At 44.0% G+C, this 21,714-nt stretch overlaps 1 protein-coding gene across 2 annotated transcripts; it reads right to left on the bottom strand.

Annotated features, from left to right (window-relative positions):
- Positions 1-15,548: 15,548 nt before the first annotated feature.
- On the bottom strand, positions 15,549-20,936 carry LOC117677700 (histone H3.3A). 2 transcript variants are annotated; one of them, XM_034438078.3, is made up of 4 exons: positions 20,771-20,936; positions 18,072-18,230; positions 16,905-17,058; positions 15,549-16,374 (listed from the first exon to the last, which is right to left on the bottom strand). In XM_034438078.3, the coding sequence occupies exons 2-4, from the start codon at positions 18,197-18,199 to the stop codon at positions 16,246-16,248; spliced, it is 411 nt and encodes a 136-aa protein (XP_034293969.1). In that variant the 5' UTR covers positions 18,200-18,230; positions 20,771-20,936; the 3' UTR covers positions 15,549-16,245. The 2 variants fall into 2 exon arrangements, with proteins under 2 accessions (XP_034293969.1, XP_034293970.1); XM_034438079.3 differs by having other exon boundaries at positions 18,072-18,227; positions 20,771-20,932.
- Between the last annotated feature and the right edge of the window lie 778 nt (positions 20,937-21,714).

Genomic DNA, 21,714 nt, shown 5'->3' with positions numbered 1-21,714 from the left:
AAAAATTGTTCCTTGCAGGTTGATAAAGACGCCGGGTTTTCTGCTGTTGGGTAGGATCAGGGCCACCTGAGTCATTAGAGGGTGGATGACATTTTTGCGGGGGGGAGAGAAACACATATGGGGGTTCATCAGGGGTTAGGGTTAGGCTCCATGCACTTGGCTTCCTGGAGGTTAACAGATAACAGAATAACAGAGTTGGAAGATAACAGAGTCTTCTAGTCCAACCCCTTGCTCAAGCAGGAGATGCTAGATCCTGGTCAAATGGTTGTCCACTCTCTTCTAAAAACCTCTGGTGATGAAGCACCCACAGCTATCTTCTAAAAACATCCGATAATGGAACACCCATAATTTACCTAGAGGCAAATTGCTCCACTGATTGATTGTTCTCACTGTCAGGAAATTCCTCCTTGGTTCTAGGTTGCTTCTCTCCTTCATTAGTTTCCATCTGTTATTTCTTGTCCTTGCCTTCAGGTCTTTTAGAGAATAGGTTGACCCACCTCATTTTTCTAGCAACCCCTTAGTTATTGGAAGACTGCTTTCATGTCAACCCCAGACATCCCTAGTTGTTGGGTGAGGGACTCAAGTTGGCTTTAGCTTTGATTCTTCTCCTCGAATTCTTCTGTTCCCACCACCATCCTAAGATTTGCCTTTGGGAAACAGCCACGGGTGTTGGACAGCTGTTTTGATCCTTCTGCACTGAGTTGTCCCCCCCCTTCCCCCACCCCCGCTTTCAAAAACCATGAGTTTGGTAGCACCTTTTGAGATTCACACATTTTCTTTGAAAAGTTCAAAAGATGCTACGTTAGCAAAATCCTCCTGACGTTTAGCTATCAGAGTTCGACATGGTTCTCCAGAGCAGGGGTCTCCAACCTTGGCAACTTTAAGCCTGGTGGACTTCAACTCCCAGAATGCTCCCAGAATGCTTCGTGCTTTTAGAAGCACGAAGCCGAAGACACCAGCCTGAAGATGACGAATGGGACTTTGTCGAAACGTCGCCAAGACACTTCCAATTTTACATGGGAGAAAACCCGAATAACCAAAGACATACATACATATATATATAATTTATTCGTGAGAACGACAAGAGTCCAATATATATATAATTTATTCGTGAGAACGACAAGAGTCCAATCAAGAGCCTTGATAGTACAGTGGTTTAATGCACCCTGTCATTAACACAGCTGCCTGCAATTTCTGCTAGTTCGAATCTCGCCAAGGCTCAAGGTTGACTCAGCCTTCCATCCTTTCTAAGATAGGTGAAATGAGGACCCAGTTTGTGGGGGCAATAAGCTGACTTTGTATAAAATATACAAAAGAATTAAGGCTATTGCTTAAGGTACTGTAAGCCGCCCTGAGTCTCCGGAGAAGGGCGGCATATAAATCAAATTTAAAAAAAAAAAGTCAAAACAAAGCTTTTTTTCTTTTTTCTTTTTACAAAGAGGTATCTTCATTAAACTTCATTTGGATTCCCTGCTGCAAATACTGCATAGTTTTAAATCGGCAGAGGAATCTTTAAACCAGGCAGTAGGAAATGTGTGCAAAATGGGGAAAAAATAAAATAAAAATAGGATGCCCATTTAAGCCCAGATTTCGTTTCTTGGTTCGTAATGCTGACGAGGATAATGAGCGGAAGGGAAACGTTGATAACTTCAGCGGTTTACATAAAAACATTAAATGTTCATTTGACTTCGCTCCGGCTTCTTAAAAACGTAAAAAGCAGCGTGGGCTGAAGCCACCGGCAAAAAAAAAAAAAAAAATTAAAATCTTCTTTCTTTTAGAGAGCTGTTGCACAATACATCTAAATGCTTTCTTGGACATTTTTCTTTGCTAAGCTTCTTAGCAGAGTAATTTCAGGGGAAGGATCCGAGAGAGCAAAATTTTCAGTCCTTTTTACACGCTCATTAATAGTCTGCGGCAAATGTCCTTAATCCCCTCTTTGCTGCTGTTCCAGATGCCGCTTAGTTTTTGTGGGTTTTTTCCCCCCAGTAGCATGGATGGCTACGTGGAATTGCAGAGCAAATATGAAGTGCAAGGGGACGCTGCTTCTGCGCGAGTGTTATTTTTGGAACGGCTAAACGATGGTGGGGGCCTCAGGTTATTTATTTTTATTTAGAGACTGTCTTTATTTAAAAAAAAAAATTATAAGCAACCCAAGGTGGCCAACATATCTAATATCCCTTCTTCCTCTTATTTTTCCCCACAATAACAACTCTGTGAAGTGGGTTGGATTGAGAGGGATTGGCTCAAAGTCACCCAGTCAGCTTTTGTGCTTAAAGTGGAACTAGAACTCACTGTCTCCCGGTGATTGGCCCAAAGTCACCCAGCCTGCTTACATGCCTTAGGCAGGACTAGAACTCACCATCTCCCAGTGATTGGCCCAGAGTCACCCAGCCTGCTCACATGTCTTAGGCAGGACTAGAACTCACCGTCTCCCAGTGATTGGCCCAAAGTCACCTAGCCTGCTCACATGTCTTAGGCAGGACTAGAACTCACCGTCTCCCAGTGATTGGCCCAAAGTCACCTAGCCTGCTCACATGTCTTAGGCAGGACTAGAACTCACCGTCTCCCAGTGATTGGCCCAAAGTCACCTAGCCTGCTCACATGTCTTAGGCAGGACTAGAACTCACTGTCTCCCAGTGATTGGCCCAAAGTCACCCAGCCTGCTTTCATGTCTAAGGTGGGACTAGAACTCACTGTCTCCCAGTGATTGGCCCAAGGTCACCTAGCCTGCTCACATGTCTTAGGCAGGACTAGAACTCACTGTCTCCCAGTGATTGGCCCAAAGTCACCCAGCCTGCTTTCATGTCTAAGGTGGGACTAGAACTCACTGTCTCCCAGTGATTGGCCCAAAGTCACCCAGCCTGCTCACATGCCTTAGGCAGGACTAGAACTCACTGTCTCCCGGTGATTGGCCCAAAGTCACCTAGCAGACTTTCTTGCCTTACCCAGGGCTAGAACTCACCATCTCCCAGTGATTGGCCCAAAGTCACCCAGCCTGCTTTCATGTCTAAGGTGGGACTAGAACTCACTGTCTCCTGGTTTCTAACCTGGTACCTTCACCACTAGACCAAAGTATCTCTAGGTTATGCCTACGTATATTGTCTGAACCCAGTCAGTTATGGGGTGAGGTAAATTTAGATCATGTTAGCATGACGTTAGGTTATGATATCAAAATGCTGGTAGATATTACAAGTTTTGGAGCAGAAAGCTGGAATCTGGACCCCTCCATCTTTTTTTTAGGCCAACACCAATTACTTTAGTGATGAATGAGGCTAGAAATCAGAGTTTAGCAAGGGTTGGCCCAGATCGGTGTTTCTCAACCATGAACGTGAAGATAGGTGGACTTCAACTCCCAGAATTCCCCAGCCAATATGCTTTAAATCATGCTATGCTGGCTGGGGAATTCTGGGAGTTGAAGTCCACCTATCTTCAAACTCCCAAGATTGAGAAACACTGTAAGTTTGCAATCCTAGTTGACTGGGGGGAATTCTGGGAGTTGAAGTCCATCCAGCTTAAAGTCAGCAAGGTTGAGAAACACTGTAAGTTGGCAAACCTAGCTGGCTGGGGAATTCTGGGAGTTGAAGTCCACCTCTCTTCAAGCTCCCAAGGTTGAGAAACAGTGATTTGGCTGCAAATGTTGATGGAGTTAGCAGAGATGGCTAAATTCACTGCTTTGATTAAAGAGAAAAAAACACACACAATTACTTTTGTTTCTACTCGGAAACCGCTTCTGGTCTTTGTGCTCGAGGTGGGAAAAAAATGAAACTTTGATTTCGGGTTTACCGATTAGATAGGTTTGTTATTACAGAAATGGCTAGTTTGTACTATTATGTAAAAGTAAAAAGTTGAGGTTTGATGTTATTATCTTATTCTACTTATTCAGAAATCAGTGCCTTTTCTTTCTTTTCCCTCCTCTTTCGCTACACTTTTCCCTTCCTTTCTCCTTCCCCTATTTTTCTACTCCTTTCTTTTCTATTTTTGTATTTTATATTATAAATTAATTAAAAAAGAGAGAGAAACAGTGATCTGTATGATCTATAAGATCCTTTCCAATCCAATCTATGATTTTTACCTTCTGAATAGCTTACAGATTCATCCTCCTTTGCAATTAATTGCTTACAGTCAGAACCAAAAACCTTCAGCTGCAGAACTACAATTTCAGCTCCAGATATTTGGGTCGGTTCTGAGTCTCATCCACGCCGTTTCCAGATTTCGTATCGCAACTATTTTAAAAAAGAGACCCTCGCCTTCCGGGAGGATCAGACAAAAATTCTCCTTGCATTTAGAATTCTTAGAATTTTTCTAAAAACGGACCAATTGCTCAGTTGGAAAAGAAAGTAGATATTATAAACCAAAATACAAGATATCAGTCCGCTTATACCAAGCGACTTGGAAAGCTGTTAGAGGTGTCACTGGCAAATATATTTTTTTTAATTAAGAATTTTTCTTGGGGATCTAATAAGAGAAGTAAATTAAATTAAATCCACCCCGTAAATGCATAATTAGATCCTAGCCTTTCCTTCCTATGAGGCAAGATTGCAAGGAGAACTGAGGACCACCAAAAAAAAAAAAAAAACACATTTGCATTTAAAAGGAACATATCAACACAATATCCAAAGGCAGAAGATAGCGTGGGGGGAGCCCAAATAATTCACACTAACCAAGGTTGCAAATGACTTTACATTTGCTGAGACCTAAGTCGAATTTCAGAGGAACCCTGCAAATATTTGCACAGTCCGCAGGACAAATACATCAAGTTATTTTACTCAACTGGGGTTGCAGACAAAAAGAATAATAATCATAATTCAACATCCTTTTCCTCGTTGCAATAGCACTTCTGTTTTATCCATTTTTTCCCTTGATTTCAAACAGCCAACCAACTTTCTTCTTTTTCTTCCCTTATCCATCCTTTACGGGCTTTCTCCAGAGAGACAAACCCAATTGCATGCAACCCCAAATATATCAGTCGGAGTGTAGGAAGAATATTTTTTAAATTAAAAAAAAAAAGGCCCTTCCCACCAAGCCACCTTTTTAATTAAGCTTGATAAAGCCTCCCCAAGCTGCATTACAACCATAAAGACTTTAAGTCATTAGATATAATTTTATCAAGAGGGCTAAACCCCTCTAAAGCTGGATAAGTTGCAAATAATCACGTATCTCCTGTTAGGGGAGCATGGAAAAAGAAATACAGAAGGTTGGAAAAGTTGGTACGGAGACCTGAGTGGCTCACCTGAGCGTCGCAAGGCACGGACCTTGGCCGGGGAGCAGGAGGAGGGAAGGGGGTACGGAGGAAAGGAATCGGGGAGTAAAAAATTGGAAGGCGGAAAAGAAGAGTTGGGTACCACTCCGATGCCTTAAGGAAGGGAGGTGGGTGAGGTCGATTGTCATGGTCTATATTTTACCCACTAATCCTGGAAGAGGAGGGGTAAAATGGTCAAGGTAACTTTAGCCAAGATGTCCACCATGCTGGCAAGTGAGTCATTAATCCACTTTTCCAAACGTCCATTGTAATTAGGTTGATCGCTTCCCGGAGAGACACTGGCATGGCGGGACCTTAGCAGGCCATGTGAGCTGGGTCCAGATGTCCAGAAGAGAATGGAGAAGATTGAACAAGGCCTTAAAAGAACATGGGAGTGGGTTCTTTGGGTGGACCAAATCCTGGGGAGAAGATATGGATGGAAGCCCCATCCCTGAGAATGTGATTTTTACAACATCTGCAGGTCGTTCTTAAGCAAGCCAAGTGAGCCGGTCCAGATGTCCAGAAGAGAATGGAGAAGATTGAACAAGACCCTAAAGCAGTGTTTCTCAACCTTGGCTGCTGGACGATGTGTGGACTTCAACTCCCAGAATTCCCCAGCCAGCAGAGCCAGGACTCACCGTCTCCTAATGCTTGGCCCAAGTCACCCAGCCGACTTTCATGCCTAAGACAGAATTAGAACTCCCTGTCTCCTGGTTAGTGACCCAAAGTCACCCAGCCGACTTTCATGCCTAAGACAGAACTAGAACTCCCTGTCTCCTGGTTAGTGACCCAAAGTCACCCAGCTGGCTTTCATGCCTAAGGCAGAACTAGAACTCCCAAGTCACCCAGTGTCTTTGGCCCAAAGTCAACCAGTTGGCTTTCATGCCGAAGGCAAAATTAAAACTCACCATCTCCTAGTAGATCGGCCCAAAGTCACCCTATCGGCTTTCATGCCTAAAACAGAACTAGAACTCACCGCCTCCTGGTTTCTAAGCCAGGTGCTTTAACCACTAGACGAAACAGGATCTTTTCCCACCTTTTTATTATTTCTTTTCCGTTGGAATCTTGCAGGCAACTTAGGCTAACGCCCTGAAAAAAAAGAGGAACAAGGAAGCGAGTATTTTGCAAAACGGTAATCCCGGGGAGCCTGTGAAATCGACGCGCTTTTGAGAAAAACGAATGTTTCCAGTCGGACACCACGAAGAAGTCCAAGATCCAGGACCAGGAGAGAACGGGGGGGGGGATGGGGGGTGTTGCAAAATATCAGACGGGGGGGAAGAATTGCAGGGGGGACAACGGCAGGCTGTGAAGTTTTTTTTTTTTTTTTAAAGACATCGGTGCAAGGAAATACTGACCCCCTCCATCCCCGCTAACTGGGTGGGTGGGGGAAATAAATTAACGAGTCCAAGGAAATAAATAGTCTTTATAATCTCCTGCCAGGAGGAGTCCACGTGCTAGTTAATTACAAGACATCGGTCTGGAAATAACCAGAGTCTTTTCTTTGGTCAAGTGCACAGAAACACACTCACTCCTTATAATTATAATACATAGCCGGATTAGGGTCACACTGTCAGGACAATTAATTTACCACCAGCTAGTCCTCATTAAGGGAATGACAGCAAAGGGGAGGGGAGGTAAGCGTTCTTAATTGAAAATCCCAGCCCGAGAATAGAACTGGACGGATTAGGGTGGCAGCGGACGGCGAAGGGGACGAGCGGACTTCGGCAGGACGGGTCACTGCCCTCCAGGACCGCAGGAGATGGAAGGCACCGGACTGAAGTGTCTTGAGGCTCTTTTGGCTGTCCTGGAGAAGGATACAGATGGGTGGGTGGGTGTGTCCCCCTTCCTCTCCAATTCACTTTGGCTGGGGAATTCTGGGAGTTGAAGTTCACCCATATTAAAACATGCCAGCTGGGGAATTCTGGGATTCGAAGCCAACCCATCTGAAAGCATGCTAGTCAGGGAATTCTGGAATTTGAAGACCATCTACAATAAAACATGCCGACTGGGGAATTTTGGGAGTTGAAGTTCATCCATCTTAAAACAGGCTGACTGGGGAATTCTGGGAGTTGAAGTTCACCCATCTTAAAACAGGCTGACTGGGGAATTCTGGGAGTTGAAGTTCACCCATCTTAAAGCATGCTGGCTAGGGAATTCTGGGAGTTGAAGTTCACCCATATTAAAACAGGCTGGCTGGGGAATTCTGGGAGTTGAAGTTCACCCATCTTAAAGCATGCAGGCTGGGGAATTCTGGGAATCGAAGCCAACCCATCTGAAAGCATGCTAGTCAGGGAATTCTGGAATTTGAAGACCATCCACAATAAAACATGCTGGCTGGGGAATTCTGGGAATTGAAGTCAACACAATCTTAAAGCATGCTGGTTAGGGAATTCTGGAATTTGAAGACTATCCATATTAAAACATGCCGTCTGGGGAATTCTGGGAGTTGAAGCTCACAGGTTTTCAAGTTGCCAAGATTAAAGAACCCCGTGTTAGATTTTTGGGAAAGTGTCCGCAGCTACTTCCTGGCCTCTCTCTTGCAAGCAAGCATTTGCACACATGTGTGTCCAAATGACCTCAGTGAGCTAATAATCCTGGAATTACAGCTGCCTTTATTCCACGCGCGCATTTCAATTACGGCACGGAGCAGCAGCGAGGATCTGGCATCCAGTCTTGGATTCTAGAGCAGCAGGTCCCGCCGTATTAAAAACGCAGATGAAAATGGATTTCCAGCAAAGCTTAATCCAACTCCCAATTTTCACAGCCACCAGCTCCCCACCAAAAAAATAGGCAGCCTGCAATTACACACTTACAATTTAATTTGTCCAACAGGCTTAGCCGGGAAATTGTAAAAGGGGGAGGGGGGAGTTTGAAAGAAAAAAAAGGGGGGGAAGAGTGAGAGACATGGGGGGGTGGATGAAATAAATAAGCATTGGGGGGGGGGAGGAAAATGCAATTTGCAGTATCGTCTTGCAAACACGGTCTCCACTGGGAGGGGAAGGGAAAAATATATTTTTGGTGCCGTTGAGATACAGAATCAGGCAGATGGGGGTGGCATCATTTGGGGGGCATGTGTCCTAGCCGGGCTGATTGGGGATGTCTGCGTTGGAGGTCAAAAAAGTCAAAATGGCAGCTGGGACTGGCTCACCCACTTTTCTGTGTGCATTGCATGTTCTGTGCACCTTAAAAAGGAGCAGGGTTTTTCAATCACGAGTGATCGTCTTTTGTCAATATCTTAAAATCCCCTTGGGCCATTTTCCTGGAAATTAGATAAAAATGTAGACAGGGTAGAAGAAGTGTAAAGGGAAGAGAGATATAGATCTTGGGAACGTTTCTGCCAGGACCAACTGATGGAAACTAAGCTGTCCCAGGCTGGAGAAAAGACATTGTATCAGTGTTCAGATACATACGGGTAGTCCTGGACTTATGACCGTAATGGAGCCGGTCCATCATGGCCATAAATTGTGACGGTCATAAAATCGGTTGGTCTTGGGCCTGATTTGATTCAATGAGCTTTTTGGCAATGGTCATTAAATGAATCCCTTTGATTTTTAAGCAAATTTACCTGTCAACGGAGGCTGCAGAGATAATGATTAGAAGTCTTTCCCACGGCCACAGAGACGAGATATAATGCATCTCAGTTGCATTTATGAACATTTTCTCTCCATAAGAGAAAAAAAATCCTGATCGTAAGAGCCATATAGCAGGCGTGGTGCGGTGGCCTAGAGGTGGAGCTCTGGCCTCACAATCAGGAGGCTATGAGTTCGATCCTAGGTAGAGGCAGATATTTCTCTCTCTGGGCACAATGAGAATATATCTGCTGAACAAAACTCCGCATTGGTGACAGGAAGGGCATCCGGCCAGTAAATACTCAGCTCCATTCAGCTGCCCAGACTCCACCCCAATGCAAGGGATTATGGGGTCATTAAATGAAGATGATAAGAGCGAAATAGAAGTAGGGCTTGACTTACAACCATTTATTTACTTATTTAATTTGATTTGTATGCCACCCTATCTCCATAGGACTCAGGGCGGCTCACAACAATTAAGAAATTGTTTAGTGACTGAAGTTCCCACAACCCTGGAAAAAAAAAAGTGACTTACAATCATTTTTCACACTTAGGATCATTCATGGCAACATCCTCATGCTCGCTTGATCAAAATTCTTGGAAACTGGCATGTACTTATGACGGTTGTAGAATCCTGGGATCATCTCCTTTTGCGACCTTCTGACGAAGTCATCGGGGAAGCCAGATTCACTTCACAACTTGCACCTATTCGCTTAACAAGAAAGGTGTTAAAAATGGGACAACGTTCACTTCACCACCGTCTCGCTTAGCAACGGAAATTTTGAGCTCGGTTGTAGTCGTACGTCGAGGACTACCTGTAGAACAGAAGAACTGCCTTCCTATGGAGGTTGTAGTTTCTCCCTCTCTGGAGGGTTTCGTGAAGATCACTGGACGATCACCCGTCCAGGAAAGTTTAATAGATTTTTCTTGCACAGGGCTGGACTAGATGATCTTTGCAGCTCCCATACCACCTCTATTCTGATTCTGTTATATAAAGCCGGCAGATTTTCCTCAGTTGTATGAATGACCTGCTTTTCTGCTGCCTGCTTATTCTGAAATTAAGCCTCCGTGGCCTGCATCCATGTTCACTCACATTTGGGTTGCGCTCAACTAAAGCACAAAGCCACAAATTCGAATGGTTGTTGTGTTCCTATCGCATCAGTCTCCAAATAAGTAAAGTACATTAAAGCTTAGCAGGGAGGCCTGGTTTATGCAACATGCTGGAAAAACAGCTGTACATTAATTTCAATAAAATGCTCCATACAAAACTGCCCAAACTCATTCGGCCGGCTTTGGCACATATTGTACGAAGCGCTGTTAGAGTAATTAGAATAAACTACTGTTTAAGTTGTTCATGAGTACAGCTAGGTTGCCCCCGATGGGATTATTGGTCAGCCATCAACGGACACATAGAGATCGATCACCTTTCCACACCATTCAAAAAGGGACAGCAAAAAGCTAAGAAGGAAACAAGAAGTTCGGAATACATCCTTCCTAGCAAGGCACATCTAGATAAGCAGGGATTGACACCAGACAAACAATGTTGCGGGAAAACAATATCTACCGAGGAGAAAAGCATACCTCCAGCAACATTGGCAGGGCAAGCTACTGTTTATAAGGAGGTACCAAACTCAACACTCACTAGCACTGATGATGGTACCTAGTTGGGTAATGAAATGTCTGTGAGCAAACAACCAAGTTCAGAGAGCACCAAGGGCCCCACAGTGAAATTATCTTCTATTGGAAGTTTAATGTTTGACTGTAGTACAGTATAGCTGGATTGTAGATCGAAGCAAGCATATTCAAAGAAACAGCGTTCCAAGCAGTTCCATCTACATTTTTTTGAGCATGGGACATGCCAATTTTAAGAAAACTTGAGGATAATAAAAATACTTTTGATATCTGAGGCCATATATGCTTAAAGGGAGATGGGATGCTAAACTACATTTTATTCACCAAATTATAATTATGCTAAGCTATAAATTGTGGTTGACGCACCACAGACACCAGGTTCACATTCGTAACTACTGGTAGTAAACCCACAATCAATGAAATAACAGGATTGGTTAACTCTCAAATTTAGTTTATTTCAAATCTATAGTTGGTCGATTTCAGGAAAAGTTCAAACCCTAGCCAAACTTACTAACCAAACATTGTTTAATTACAAAAGACAGTTTCAACTCATCTGCTTCTAAGAACACAATGCTCAAGATACCTCAGCAAATATTCCTTCTTCGCCCATTTTTTTTACAGTTATCCATCTCTTACCCAACGTGCGATGCCCATGGTATATAGGAGGTTGGCTTTGAATAAAAATTAAACCAACATTTTGACAGTCCATGGCAGAAACAATAGGCTGGGGATTAGCTAGTCAAAAGTGACTCCGGAAACACCGGGGAAGTTTTGTATGCTGCAATTAATTTATTACTCTTTGCTGTGCTTTTCTCTTCCAATTTCACCAGGGAGCCTTTTCTCCTTGTTGGTTAATTAGAATCAACATAGTCAGTATGGAAATGGAGTTAATTTGAGATACAAATAGGCATTCTCATTCACTCAACCCCAGGGGCAGGAGTCCAATTAACACCTCTCCTGCAGAAAACTTAGAGGGAAAACAAGAGTTTGGAACAAATGCCAGTTTAATGGGACATCTTGATCATCTACAGAGCAATTCAAATAAGGGAGATAGATGTGTTTACCCTGGAGCAGAGCAGGGAAACTGCCTGGTTTCTAATCTTGCAGGAATCCACAGATTTGAGAAGTGTTGAAGGTGCTGGTTTATTTATTTTTTTCTCTCCAAGAAACCCTACATTAGGACGTTAAAGGTCCTTTGAGTTGAAACAGTAGGAAAATTCAAGTTTCTGTCTTACGTTTTGCCCAGGATCTTGGGAGCCCAGGAAAATAAAATCTGTCACTACCTCCATTTCTTCCCCATCTATTTGCCAGGAATTGAGAGGGCCGGGAGCCATGATCTTAGTTTTCCTAATGTTGAGTTTCAAGCCAACTTTTGCACTCTCCTCCTTCACCCGCATCTTCTTTTCATTAGACATTACCCAATTCCATCCTTCCCAAAACCGTCCTTCATACATTTTTGCCTCCTAATCATCTTTGTTGCTCTTCCCCAGTCAGAGTTTGGTTGGGGAAGCAAAGGGCTTGATTGCGCTAAGAGAATTTCGCAAGGAAACAGCTAATCAGGAAGCAGATTTGCAGTGCAAGCGGAGTCATCTCAATTCACCTCCAAATGATGTTCTTATCTTTTGGAGACTGGTTGAATAATTAAGTTAAAATAATTAATTTTAGGCCCTCCAGCCAAATAGCCCCAGCCTTATCCTGCTCCCATTTCTGGGGAATTCCTAGAGTTGGAAGTTTACATATCTTCACATTGCCAAGATTGAGAGCTACCTTCATGAATTCTGGAAGCAGAAAGAAATAAAGAGGCATTTCACTCATTCAATCATAATCTCATTCTTTAAGAAAATCTTTCCGGATTCATAGGCCTTTGAGAGACGGAGGCTTCCATATATTTGCATTTGGGCCAAATACAAATCTGCATGCAAGAACACATTTGCATTGCAGCAAAACAATCTTGCATGCAAAAACACACATATCTGCGTGTGGGAGAAGCCCTTTTGATATGGAGGAGAAAATCCTGAAGAAGAATCACATTGCCTTGATATATTTCCCCCCCCCTCACATCCTACAGATATTTCTTGCATGGGGGGGGGGAATCACTCTTGAGATAGCATCCAATGGTTAAGGCCCATTCAAAAAGTATTTGCATTGGGCCAAATTATCTTTCTTTCCAATGACATTTCTGTGGTTTAGTCAATGAAATTAACATGCTACTCCATTTTTACCACTCAGGAGACATTTCCTGAGGGTGAAGGCAATGAATCCGTGGAACAATTTGCCTCCAGAAGTTGTGGGGGCTCCAACACTGGAGGTTTTAAAGAAGAGATTGGAGAGCCATTTGTCTGCAGAGGTCGGCAACCCGCAGCTCTGGAGCCACATGTGGCTCTTTCATCCCTCTGCTGCAGCTCCCTGTCACCGGACGGCTCCACAATTGATAGGGCTTTTTGGTTAGGACAGGTAGAGGAAAAAGGACACTGCGCTAAGAGGAGACTGGTGGGGGAACTAGATTTCCGGTTCCCTCTAGAATTGAACAGAGTGGGGGTGGGGTGGGGGTGGGTTAGGATATTTGTGGCTCTTTGAGTGTTTAAGGTTGCCGGCCCCTGGTATAGGGTTTCCTGCCAGAGCAGGAGGTTGGACTAGACGACCTCCAAGGTCTCTTCCAGCTCTAGGATTCTATGTTCTCTGGGTCAAGTTTCCGAAAGATGCCCTAATTAATTCATGAGCCACGATCTAAACTTCAAAGGAAATATAGTCATTTATTAGGAGCAACATTCCGGCAATACTCGGATGCAGTTAGGACTGATCCCACGTAGATTTACGTTCCCCTATGACCCTGCCTCTCCAATCCTCTCTGGCCATGTCATAAATCATTCTCCAATTACCCACTTTGGCTGGCTGTGAAACCTAACACCCTCCTCCTGATTGCGGTCAGAAAGAATGTATGGAATTCACTTCAGTTCTCCCTCCCTCCTGCTCATGGCAACTTGAAAGCTTTGCAAGTTGACACTCTGAGTATGTAGTTGACCCTTTCAGTAAGGCCATTTCTTCAACCCCCCCCAGCCCCAAGGTCCAAAGTGGGAGGGGGGAACCACAGCCAGGACAAAACTACCCCTGTGTGCAAATCCCTCCAGGAATTCCAAGCTCTTGATAATACCTTCAGAAATGTTCCAAGGAGGGAGACACAGGCTGCCTGTGCAGTCCCGGGGCAGAGTTGTCAGAGGGTGGGGGGAAGTGTGTTATGTGTGTGTGAGGAAACAGGAACAGACTGGACCATGTACAGGTAGTCCTCGATTTACAGCCAAGGTTTCCCTTGCTAAGAAAGGCCTTTTTTGAGTTCTGCCCCATTTTACCACCCTTTTGTCACTGTTGTGAAGCGAATCGCTTGCCGTTGTGAAGTGAATTGCGCCGTCATTAAGGGAATCTGGCTTGTCCCATTGATTTTGCTTGTCGGAAACCAGCTGCGAAAGACTGTAAATGGTGATCGGGTGACCCTGGGGAAACTGCAACTATCATAAATACAAATGGGTGCCCAAATTTTTGATCACGCAAAGCTTCAAAGGTCGCTAAGTGTGAAAACCGATCCCGAGTTACTTTTTATTTCAGTGACGTTGCAATTTCGAACGGACACTAAACCAACGGTCGTAAGTCGAGGACTACCTACACCACTGAATCCTTGCCTCATTTGTCCTTCCTTGGCTCCTTGTGGATATCCTGAGCTCTTTTGGTGAATTCAGAGCCGTTTCAGCTCCCCTATCACAACCAGCTCCAAATTATTAAAAATATATATATTTAACAGTATAAATAACGGCATAAGGGAGATTCTATTAAACTCTGAGAGATCACCATGATGTAAAAAAGATGTTGAGACTCTAGAAAGAGTACAGAGAAAAGCGACAAGGATGATTAGGGGGCCGGAGGCTAAAACATAAAAATAACGGTGGCTGGAATTGGGTATGTCTAGTTTGATGAAAAGAAGGACTAGGGGTGACATGATAGCAGTCTTCCTGTATCTGAGGGGCTGCCCCCAAAAAGAGGGAGTCAAGCTAATCTCCAAAGCACCTGAGGGCAGGAGAGAAGCAACGGATGGAAACTAATCAAGGACAGAAGCAACCTAGAACCAAGGAGGAATTTCCTGACAAAACAATTAATCAGTGGAACGACTTACCTCCAGAAGTTGTGAATGCTCCAACACTGGAAGTTTTTATGAAGAGATTGGACAACCATTTGTCTGAAACGGTAGAGGGTTTCTTGCCTGAGCAGGAGGCTGGACTAGATGACCTTCAAGGTCTCTTCCAACTCTGTTATTCTATTCTATTCCTACTCCATTCTATTCAGAACAAAATCAAGAGGAGGAAAAAAAAATGCTGGGCATATCCTGTCCTGGAATATGCCACTACTACACTAGGTAAGCTGAAATCAAACAAACCATGTTAGAGCTAAAGATGACATGTAAACTAACAGCTCTATTCTGATTCTAAAAACCACAGGCTTGCCAAGTATTGCTGAGTTCCTTGGACTTTTTGTGTCTAAAAATCTCATCTGCCTGCCTGCCTGCCTGCATTCTCCCCTTGGTAGTTTTTGAATGAGACTCTACTGCCCTCTGCTGATCAGAAAGTATTTTACTAGGAAGTTCAGCGTTGGGGACTTTTCACAAAATTTTGCAACTTTACATTGGTACCTTGGTGCTCATTTGCATTGAAACTGATCAAATTCGGTATTATTGAAGGCCAGACAAGGAATAATGGATGGAAACTGACCAAGGAGAGATTCAACCTAGAAATGAGGAGGAACTTTCTGACAGTGAGAACAATCAACCCATGGAACAGAAGTTGCCTTCAGAAGTTGTGGGAGCTTCATCACAGGAGGCTTTCAAGAAGAGATTGGACTTCCCTCTGTCAGAAACGGTGTAGGGTCTCCTGTTTGGGCAGTGGGGTTGGACTAGATGACCTACAAGGTCCCTTCCAACTCTGTTTTTCCAAACTTCCATCTATTCTGTTATTCTGTATTGTTTGTTTTCTATTCTGGCACATTCGGTTGAAGAGCTTCACAAAACCCAACGTCTGTCTGTCTGTGAAAAAGTATTCCATTAAGGCAAAAGGAAAGAAGCCAGATTGTTTTCATTCAACATTTATTTTGTTTCCTTACTGTCTCAAGGTGGTTCCCTATTGATACAGAGGTTAGAGTCACAGACACAAGACAAATGGAAAAGAGGAAATTAAAGAAAGCACTCCTTGTCTAAATACAAAGAAGGAAAAAAAAAAAAAAAAAACTCCACACGGTAAACAGAAGTGTGTAGTGTTTTGCAAAAACACTTTTACAAACTCAAGACCAAAAAACTCTTTATATCGCTGAAAACGCCTGCAATTATATTTTTAAGTTTTGTATATAAAACCGGATCATTTCAAAAAATGTCCCCTTGTTGGGTTTGGATTTTTCTTTTTTTTTCCTTTTTTTCTTTCTTTTCTTTTTTTTTTTTTTGCAATTCTGGAAACAAAAAAGTTTTACAAAAAAACATTATCCAGACGTCTTGCAGATTTCAAAGGTTTTCTTTTCTTTCCTGTGTTTTTTGTTTTTGTTTTTTGCTTGTACATGATGAACAGCAATCAGGTCTCCTGAACCTTGGAGAGCTACTATGATAGATTACCTAACGTTTCCTCACATGTCCTAGCTACTACAAACAGGAGTAGGGAGGGGGGGGAGAGAGAGAGAAAGAGAAAAGGAAAACCTGGAGTGTATTTTAATACACGAGCAGGGTGGGGCTGCCAAGAAAAAGGGGGGTGTTTTTAAGTGTTGGAAGGGGAGTGGAACTTAAGCCCGTTCACCACGGATTCGGCGGGCCAGCTGTATGTCTTTTGGCATGATAGTGACCCGCTTGGCATGGATGGCACACAGGTTGGTATCCTCAAACAGACCCACAAGGTAGGCCTCGCTGGCTTCCTAAAGGATGCAGAAAGGCACAATTAGAAAACATCGTTACACAATCTAAGTCAGGATGGGATTATAAATTCCACTTTGCCCTTTGCCGTAACCTTCTGGCCTTTCCTTGCCCCCCCCCCCACCCATGTCACATCCATACCGTGTCTATTCTATTTGGGCAATTGTTGCTCTCTCGATACTGCCAAAAGTGTCAAAAAGGAAAGGTAAGGTCTTTGGACGAAGATATTTCAGGGTTTTTTCCCACCCTCCAAGTCTTATCACTTTATTCAAAAGAGAGTTTTTCAGGCTCTGGACTTCACCATGGCAGAGAAAGGAAAAACTCTGTAGAAATCCAGACGCCTCTCATTACAGAAGAAAGCACACTACATGGCAGAAGCTTATGCGCCAGAAGATTAGGACTGGCAGTATTAGGGGGTACAGCAGAGAAGGGCCTTTGGGGCAACACGTTTGAGATACGTTTGGCCGTCAGCAGAATAGTTGTCGGACTGTACCTTAAAACAGGAAGAGAGAGATTTTGAGGGCACACCGACCTGCAAAGCCCCGATGGCAGCACTCTGGAACCGCAGGTCTGTCTTGAAATCCTGAGCAATTTCACGGACCAGGCGCTGGAAGGGCAGCTTCCGGATCAGCAACTCTGTGGATTTTTGATACCGCCGGATTTCTCGCAGGGCCACAGTGCCAGGCCTGGATGGGATAGCGTGGAAATAAGTTTAACATGGCTCACCTCCCGCAAGCAACTCCCAGGGACCCTTGAGAATCAGAAACGTTCTTTCCCACAGAAAAAGTCTGTAGAGATTCTCAGTCATCCCGGTCACGGTTGCCCCAAAGGTGCTTTTTTTCAGGAGGCAACTGGACTTACTTGTTTTTTCTTTCGAAGATGTTTTGCTTCTCAGCCAAGAAATGTCTTCAGCTCATAGTTGAAGATACGAATCTATTTTGTGAATCTATGAATGAACATAGATAGTTGATTCCCCACTATCCTGTCAGAGCTGAAGAAGCTTCTTGGATGGGAAGCGAAACGTCTTCAAAAGCAAAAAACAAGGAAGTCCAGTTGCGCCCTGAGAAAGCACCTTTGGGATTTCCACAGAAAAGTTATTAATGGTGGCAAATCAAACAAAATGGACAGGCGAACTTCCTCAAAGGACAAATAATTCTGGAAGTGAGAATGGGACCTGGCTGGGTTGCAGGGCCTAGAGCAGGGGTCCTCAAACTTTTTAAACAGGGTGCCAATTCACGGTCCCTAAGACTGTTGCGGGGGCCAGACCGGCTGGGTGGGCATGGCTAGGTCATGTGACTAGATGGTTGTGGCCAATTTAACAGTCCATTGAACAATGCACACAAATTAAGCTTTAATTTGTTTTGCTCCTGGGGGTGTTTTATTTGCTTTTGTTTGCATGGTGCTCTTTTGGTTGCCCGTTTTTTGGCCTTCTGAGGCATCTGTGCACCCCATTTTTAACCTCCCCCCACCTCCAGAACGTCTCTGCAGGCCAAAATTGTTGGCTTTACTTTCAGTTCCAGCCTGCAGGGCTCGCAAAGGTAAGTCCTGTGCTTGGCCGAAGGGTGGGCAGGGCGATGTGGGTGGGGCAGCCTCGTGGTCCTGAGCGGGCTGGATTAATGGCTTTGGCAGGCCGTAGTTTGAGGACCCATGGCCTAGAGCAACCACTCCCCAATTCCACCAAAAGTCTTAATCCAAATACCTGTAACGGTGAGGTTTTTTCACTCCACCAGTCGATGGTGCACTTTTTCGAGCAGCTTTCGTGGCCAGCTGCTTTCGTGGTGCTTTCCCACCAGTGGATTTACGGGCAGTCTGCTTGGTACGGGCCATTCTGGAAGTTTCTTAGGATGCAAAACCTCTGCTAATGAAAAGAGAGGATCCTTCATTATAAGACAATAGCACTCTTTCCAACATGTTCTTGTTTTAAAAGAAAACGACTAAGAAGCCTGACGATTTCGAATATTTATCTTGATGTACAAAGTCAACTCACTTTCTTGGAAAACAGTCTGCATACAAAGAATATATTTATAAATAGAATAAAATGAGAGAAAGGGGAAAAAAACCTTCCAATGTTTCAAAAAATAACTTTCCTGCTTTGGCAACCAAAATCTGTGGACAATGTGAGTTTCTTGAAACCCTCTGTCTTCCAACATACTTATATTATTTCAGGAGTTTCTTCTGTAAACTAATGTAAACGATCCCATATTTTTTTCCTGACTGTTTACAAATCACTCAGCTTCAGAAAAAGTTATATTCTGAGTTCTGGACACTGCAAGAGAGGGCTTACCTCTCCTCCTATTCTAAAACAACTCATAAGGCTAAGTAGTCCTTGAGTTATGATTGTAAATCACAAATGACAGTAACTGAGCCCAGAATTACAGTTGTTGGGGTCATAAATCAAGGCACTGTGTGACTAGAGGCAGCAGTTTTTGAAGCAGTTGTTAAGCAAATGCAGCAGTTGTTAAATGGATCAATTTTATCCAATGGTTTTGGGTTTTTTTGCTGGAAATCAGAAGCAAGCACCAGAAACCAGCAAAAAATGTTGAAAATTATAGTTATGCGACTGCAGGATGCTGCAAAGATGAACCGGTTGCCAAACACCCCGAAATGCAATCCTGTGATTGCAAAAGGAGGGTGAGGGGTGGGGAAGACACACTGTAACTTCAAAATTGAGATGCTAAGTAGCTTTGCGGGTCCATCATAATGGTCATTAAGCAACTGGTCGTAAGTTGAAGACTACTGGTATTGTCAAACCACAAGGCATGCTTACAGTCCTTGGATCCACTGGATCTCCTGAACCATATTCAAAAGTTTTTTTTTTAAAAAAAACAACAACTGGATGCTTCAAAGCAGTTTTGGAGAAGAATGATCTTATTCAGGCTGTGTTTGTCCCAAGATTTTAAAAAATGGTGCTGGATCTGTTTAGATTAGAGAAGTCTGATTACAGTTTGTCTTATTTTTGCATTTTGTGTTTCTCTAATGTTGTAAACCACTTGCTCTGACTGAAGCGGCACAGAGGTTGCAGTAAATACAGGTGGTCCTTGACTTACAACAGTTCATTTAGTGACCGATCAGTTACAACGGCACTGAAAAAAGCGATTTACGACTGTTTTTCCACACTTATGACCGCTGTAGTGGTCACGTGATCAACATTCAGAGGGCTTGGCAACTGACTCGTATTTATGACGGTTGTAGTGTCCCCAGGGTCATGTGATCCACCTTCTGACAAGCAAAGTCAATGGGGGGGAAGCCAGATTCACTTAACAACCATGTTGCTGACTTGACAACGGCAATGATTCACTTAACAACCGGGTTACTTAACTTATCAACTGTGGTGATTCACTCAAGAACCGTGGCAAGAAAAGCCGTAAAATGGGGCAAAACTCACTTGACACTTAATGTCTCACTTAGCAACAAAAATTGGGGGCTCCATTGTGGTTGTAAATCGAGGACTCCGTGTAAAATAAGGATTAACGTGCTGGGCAGGTGATAACTTTGCAGCACAAGCCAACATCTTAAATATTGGCAAAACCTATACCTAAAAACCCAGCTTTTTTTCGTGTTTTCTTGTCACCCAGCAAAAAGAGGCCGCAAAAATGCTTTATTTTTAAAAAATTCATTAAAAGTGGCTAAGAGTTCCTTGTAATAAATGAAACAGATATTGGTAGGATCAGCACCCAGGAACAAAAAAGAGGAAGAGAAAAAAACAAAAAAAAAAAAACCCTCGGCAGCCTCGTAATTAACTTCTAGAAATAATTAGAGATACAACTATCCTGTCAGGGCCACCGGACTTCAACTCCCAGAATTCCTACTTCCCAAATAAACAGCTTGGAATTCTGGGAGTTGAAGTAGAATCTATACCCAGCCGGCTGGGCTGCGCTTGCGCGACTAGAGAAGACTCCACGCCCCAGAATCCTTTGCGGAAACCGTTTCCTCCAATTGGCTGTTCGGAACGTTATGGTACACCAACCATACCCCCGCCCGCCCCCCCGAACGCACGTACGCCGCGGAGCTTTTTTATTTCCCAGTGGCCAGCGCGCGGCCACCCAATCGCCTTCTAGCCCGGGCTCGCTAAAGAGCAAAAGGTGGGGGTGGGGGGTTTGGGCGGCGGGATGGCTTCAAAGGCTCCAGGCAGACTGACACAGACCGGGCGCCAATCAGCCTCCACCTTTCCAACCTATCACGGATGCGACCGTAATCGTCGCCCTTCCGACCAATCGCCGGGGGAGGCACACGGAAGGCGGGATTTAAGCTCTACGGGTGTGTGGGGGGGGCAAGAAGATGAAACGCATCGCCTCAAACTACCTCAAGTTTTTTAATGCGCCCTTTTTTTTTCGTTGCCCCCTCCCACACACACGCATACCCGCCGCAGCTAACGGAAAAGGCGGCGGTGGGGCTTACCTCAGCTCGTCCGCCTCGCGCTTCTAGCGACCGTGGGCGCCGTGGGTCGTGTCGCGGCCGCGCTCGCGCTGCCTTCTCGCCGACTTCCCGCCTTTCCCGCCTGCCCCCACAGAAAATGGCGGGTTCCAAGGCCAGGCTTTTTAACCATCATGCACCGCGGCTGGAGAAGGAGGCGGGAGCGAGCGAGGGAGGGGGAGGGTCAGCTGAGGTGAACATGGCGCGCAGGCCGCCATCTTGGGCCTTCCAAGCCCCTCATCGTCCCGGCTTCGTACGAGCCCCGGTGGATTTGGCGGCAGGCGGGAGCCGCGGTTCTCGGCCCCAGGGCGGCTGCGATGAGGCAACCCCGGGGATAAATAAGAGAGATTTCTAAATCTGGCTTAGTATGTATCATGGGAGAAATGGTACGAATGGATTAAAAAGAGAAAGATGAAACAGGCTCAGACCTAACAAAATTCGATGAAGTAGAATATATAGACCATAAGAGTTTTATAAGGATAAGTTTTGTAAATGGACACAGTTCTGCATAAAAGATGTTTTTTTCTTTTATTTTTCATTTTTTTTCCTTTTTTTTGTATCTCTTTTTTTTTTTGCTTGTATTTTTTTGTTAATTAATTAATTAATTATAGTTATATGCCGCACTTCTCCCAAAGGACTCAGGGCTGCTCACAAAATTAAATGATAAAAACAATAAACTACTAAAAACAATCAATTTAAAATCTCCCAATTAAGAATCACCCAACAGATCAGCAAATTTGTTGGAAAAGCGGAGTATGTTTGTTTTCGGTTTCGTGTTTATTGAAAAATATATATGTTTATGTAAGTTTTCACGGGTATATATGCGTGTACAGTTAATATCTCGGGTTTCTTCCCGTGTAATTGTAAACATATCCTTAAAAGGGTAGTAGTGACCTTTCGACGAAATCGCATTCGTCATCTTCTGGCTG

This window comes from Pantherophis guttatus, chromosome 10 (genome assembly GCF_059756535.1).
Source record: "Pantherophis guttatus breed Tessera chromosome 10, ASM5975653v1, whole genome shotgun sequence".
In the NCBI taxonomy this organism is placed as follows: Eukaryota; Metazoa; Chordata; class Lepidosauria; order Squamata; family Colubridae; genus Pantherophis; species Pantherophis guttatus.
Note: the sequence above shows the minus strand (reverse complement) of the source record. Positions and strands in the feature narration are given on the sequence as shown.

Coding starts and splice junctions, on each gene's coding strand:
- LOC117677700 (XM_034438078.3), bottom strand. CDS start 18,199: ATGGCCCGTACCAAGCAGACTGCCCGTAAATCCACTGGTGGGAAAGCA. Junction 17,059..18,071: donor AAAAAACCTCACCGTTACAG/GTATTTGGATTA, acceptor TATCCCATCCAG/GCCTGGCACTGTGGCCCTGC. Junction 16,375..16,904: donor CTGCCATCGGGGCTTTGCAG/GTCGGTGTGCCC, acceptor TGCATCCTTTAG/GAAGCCAGCGAGGCCTACCT.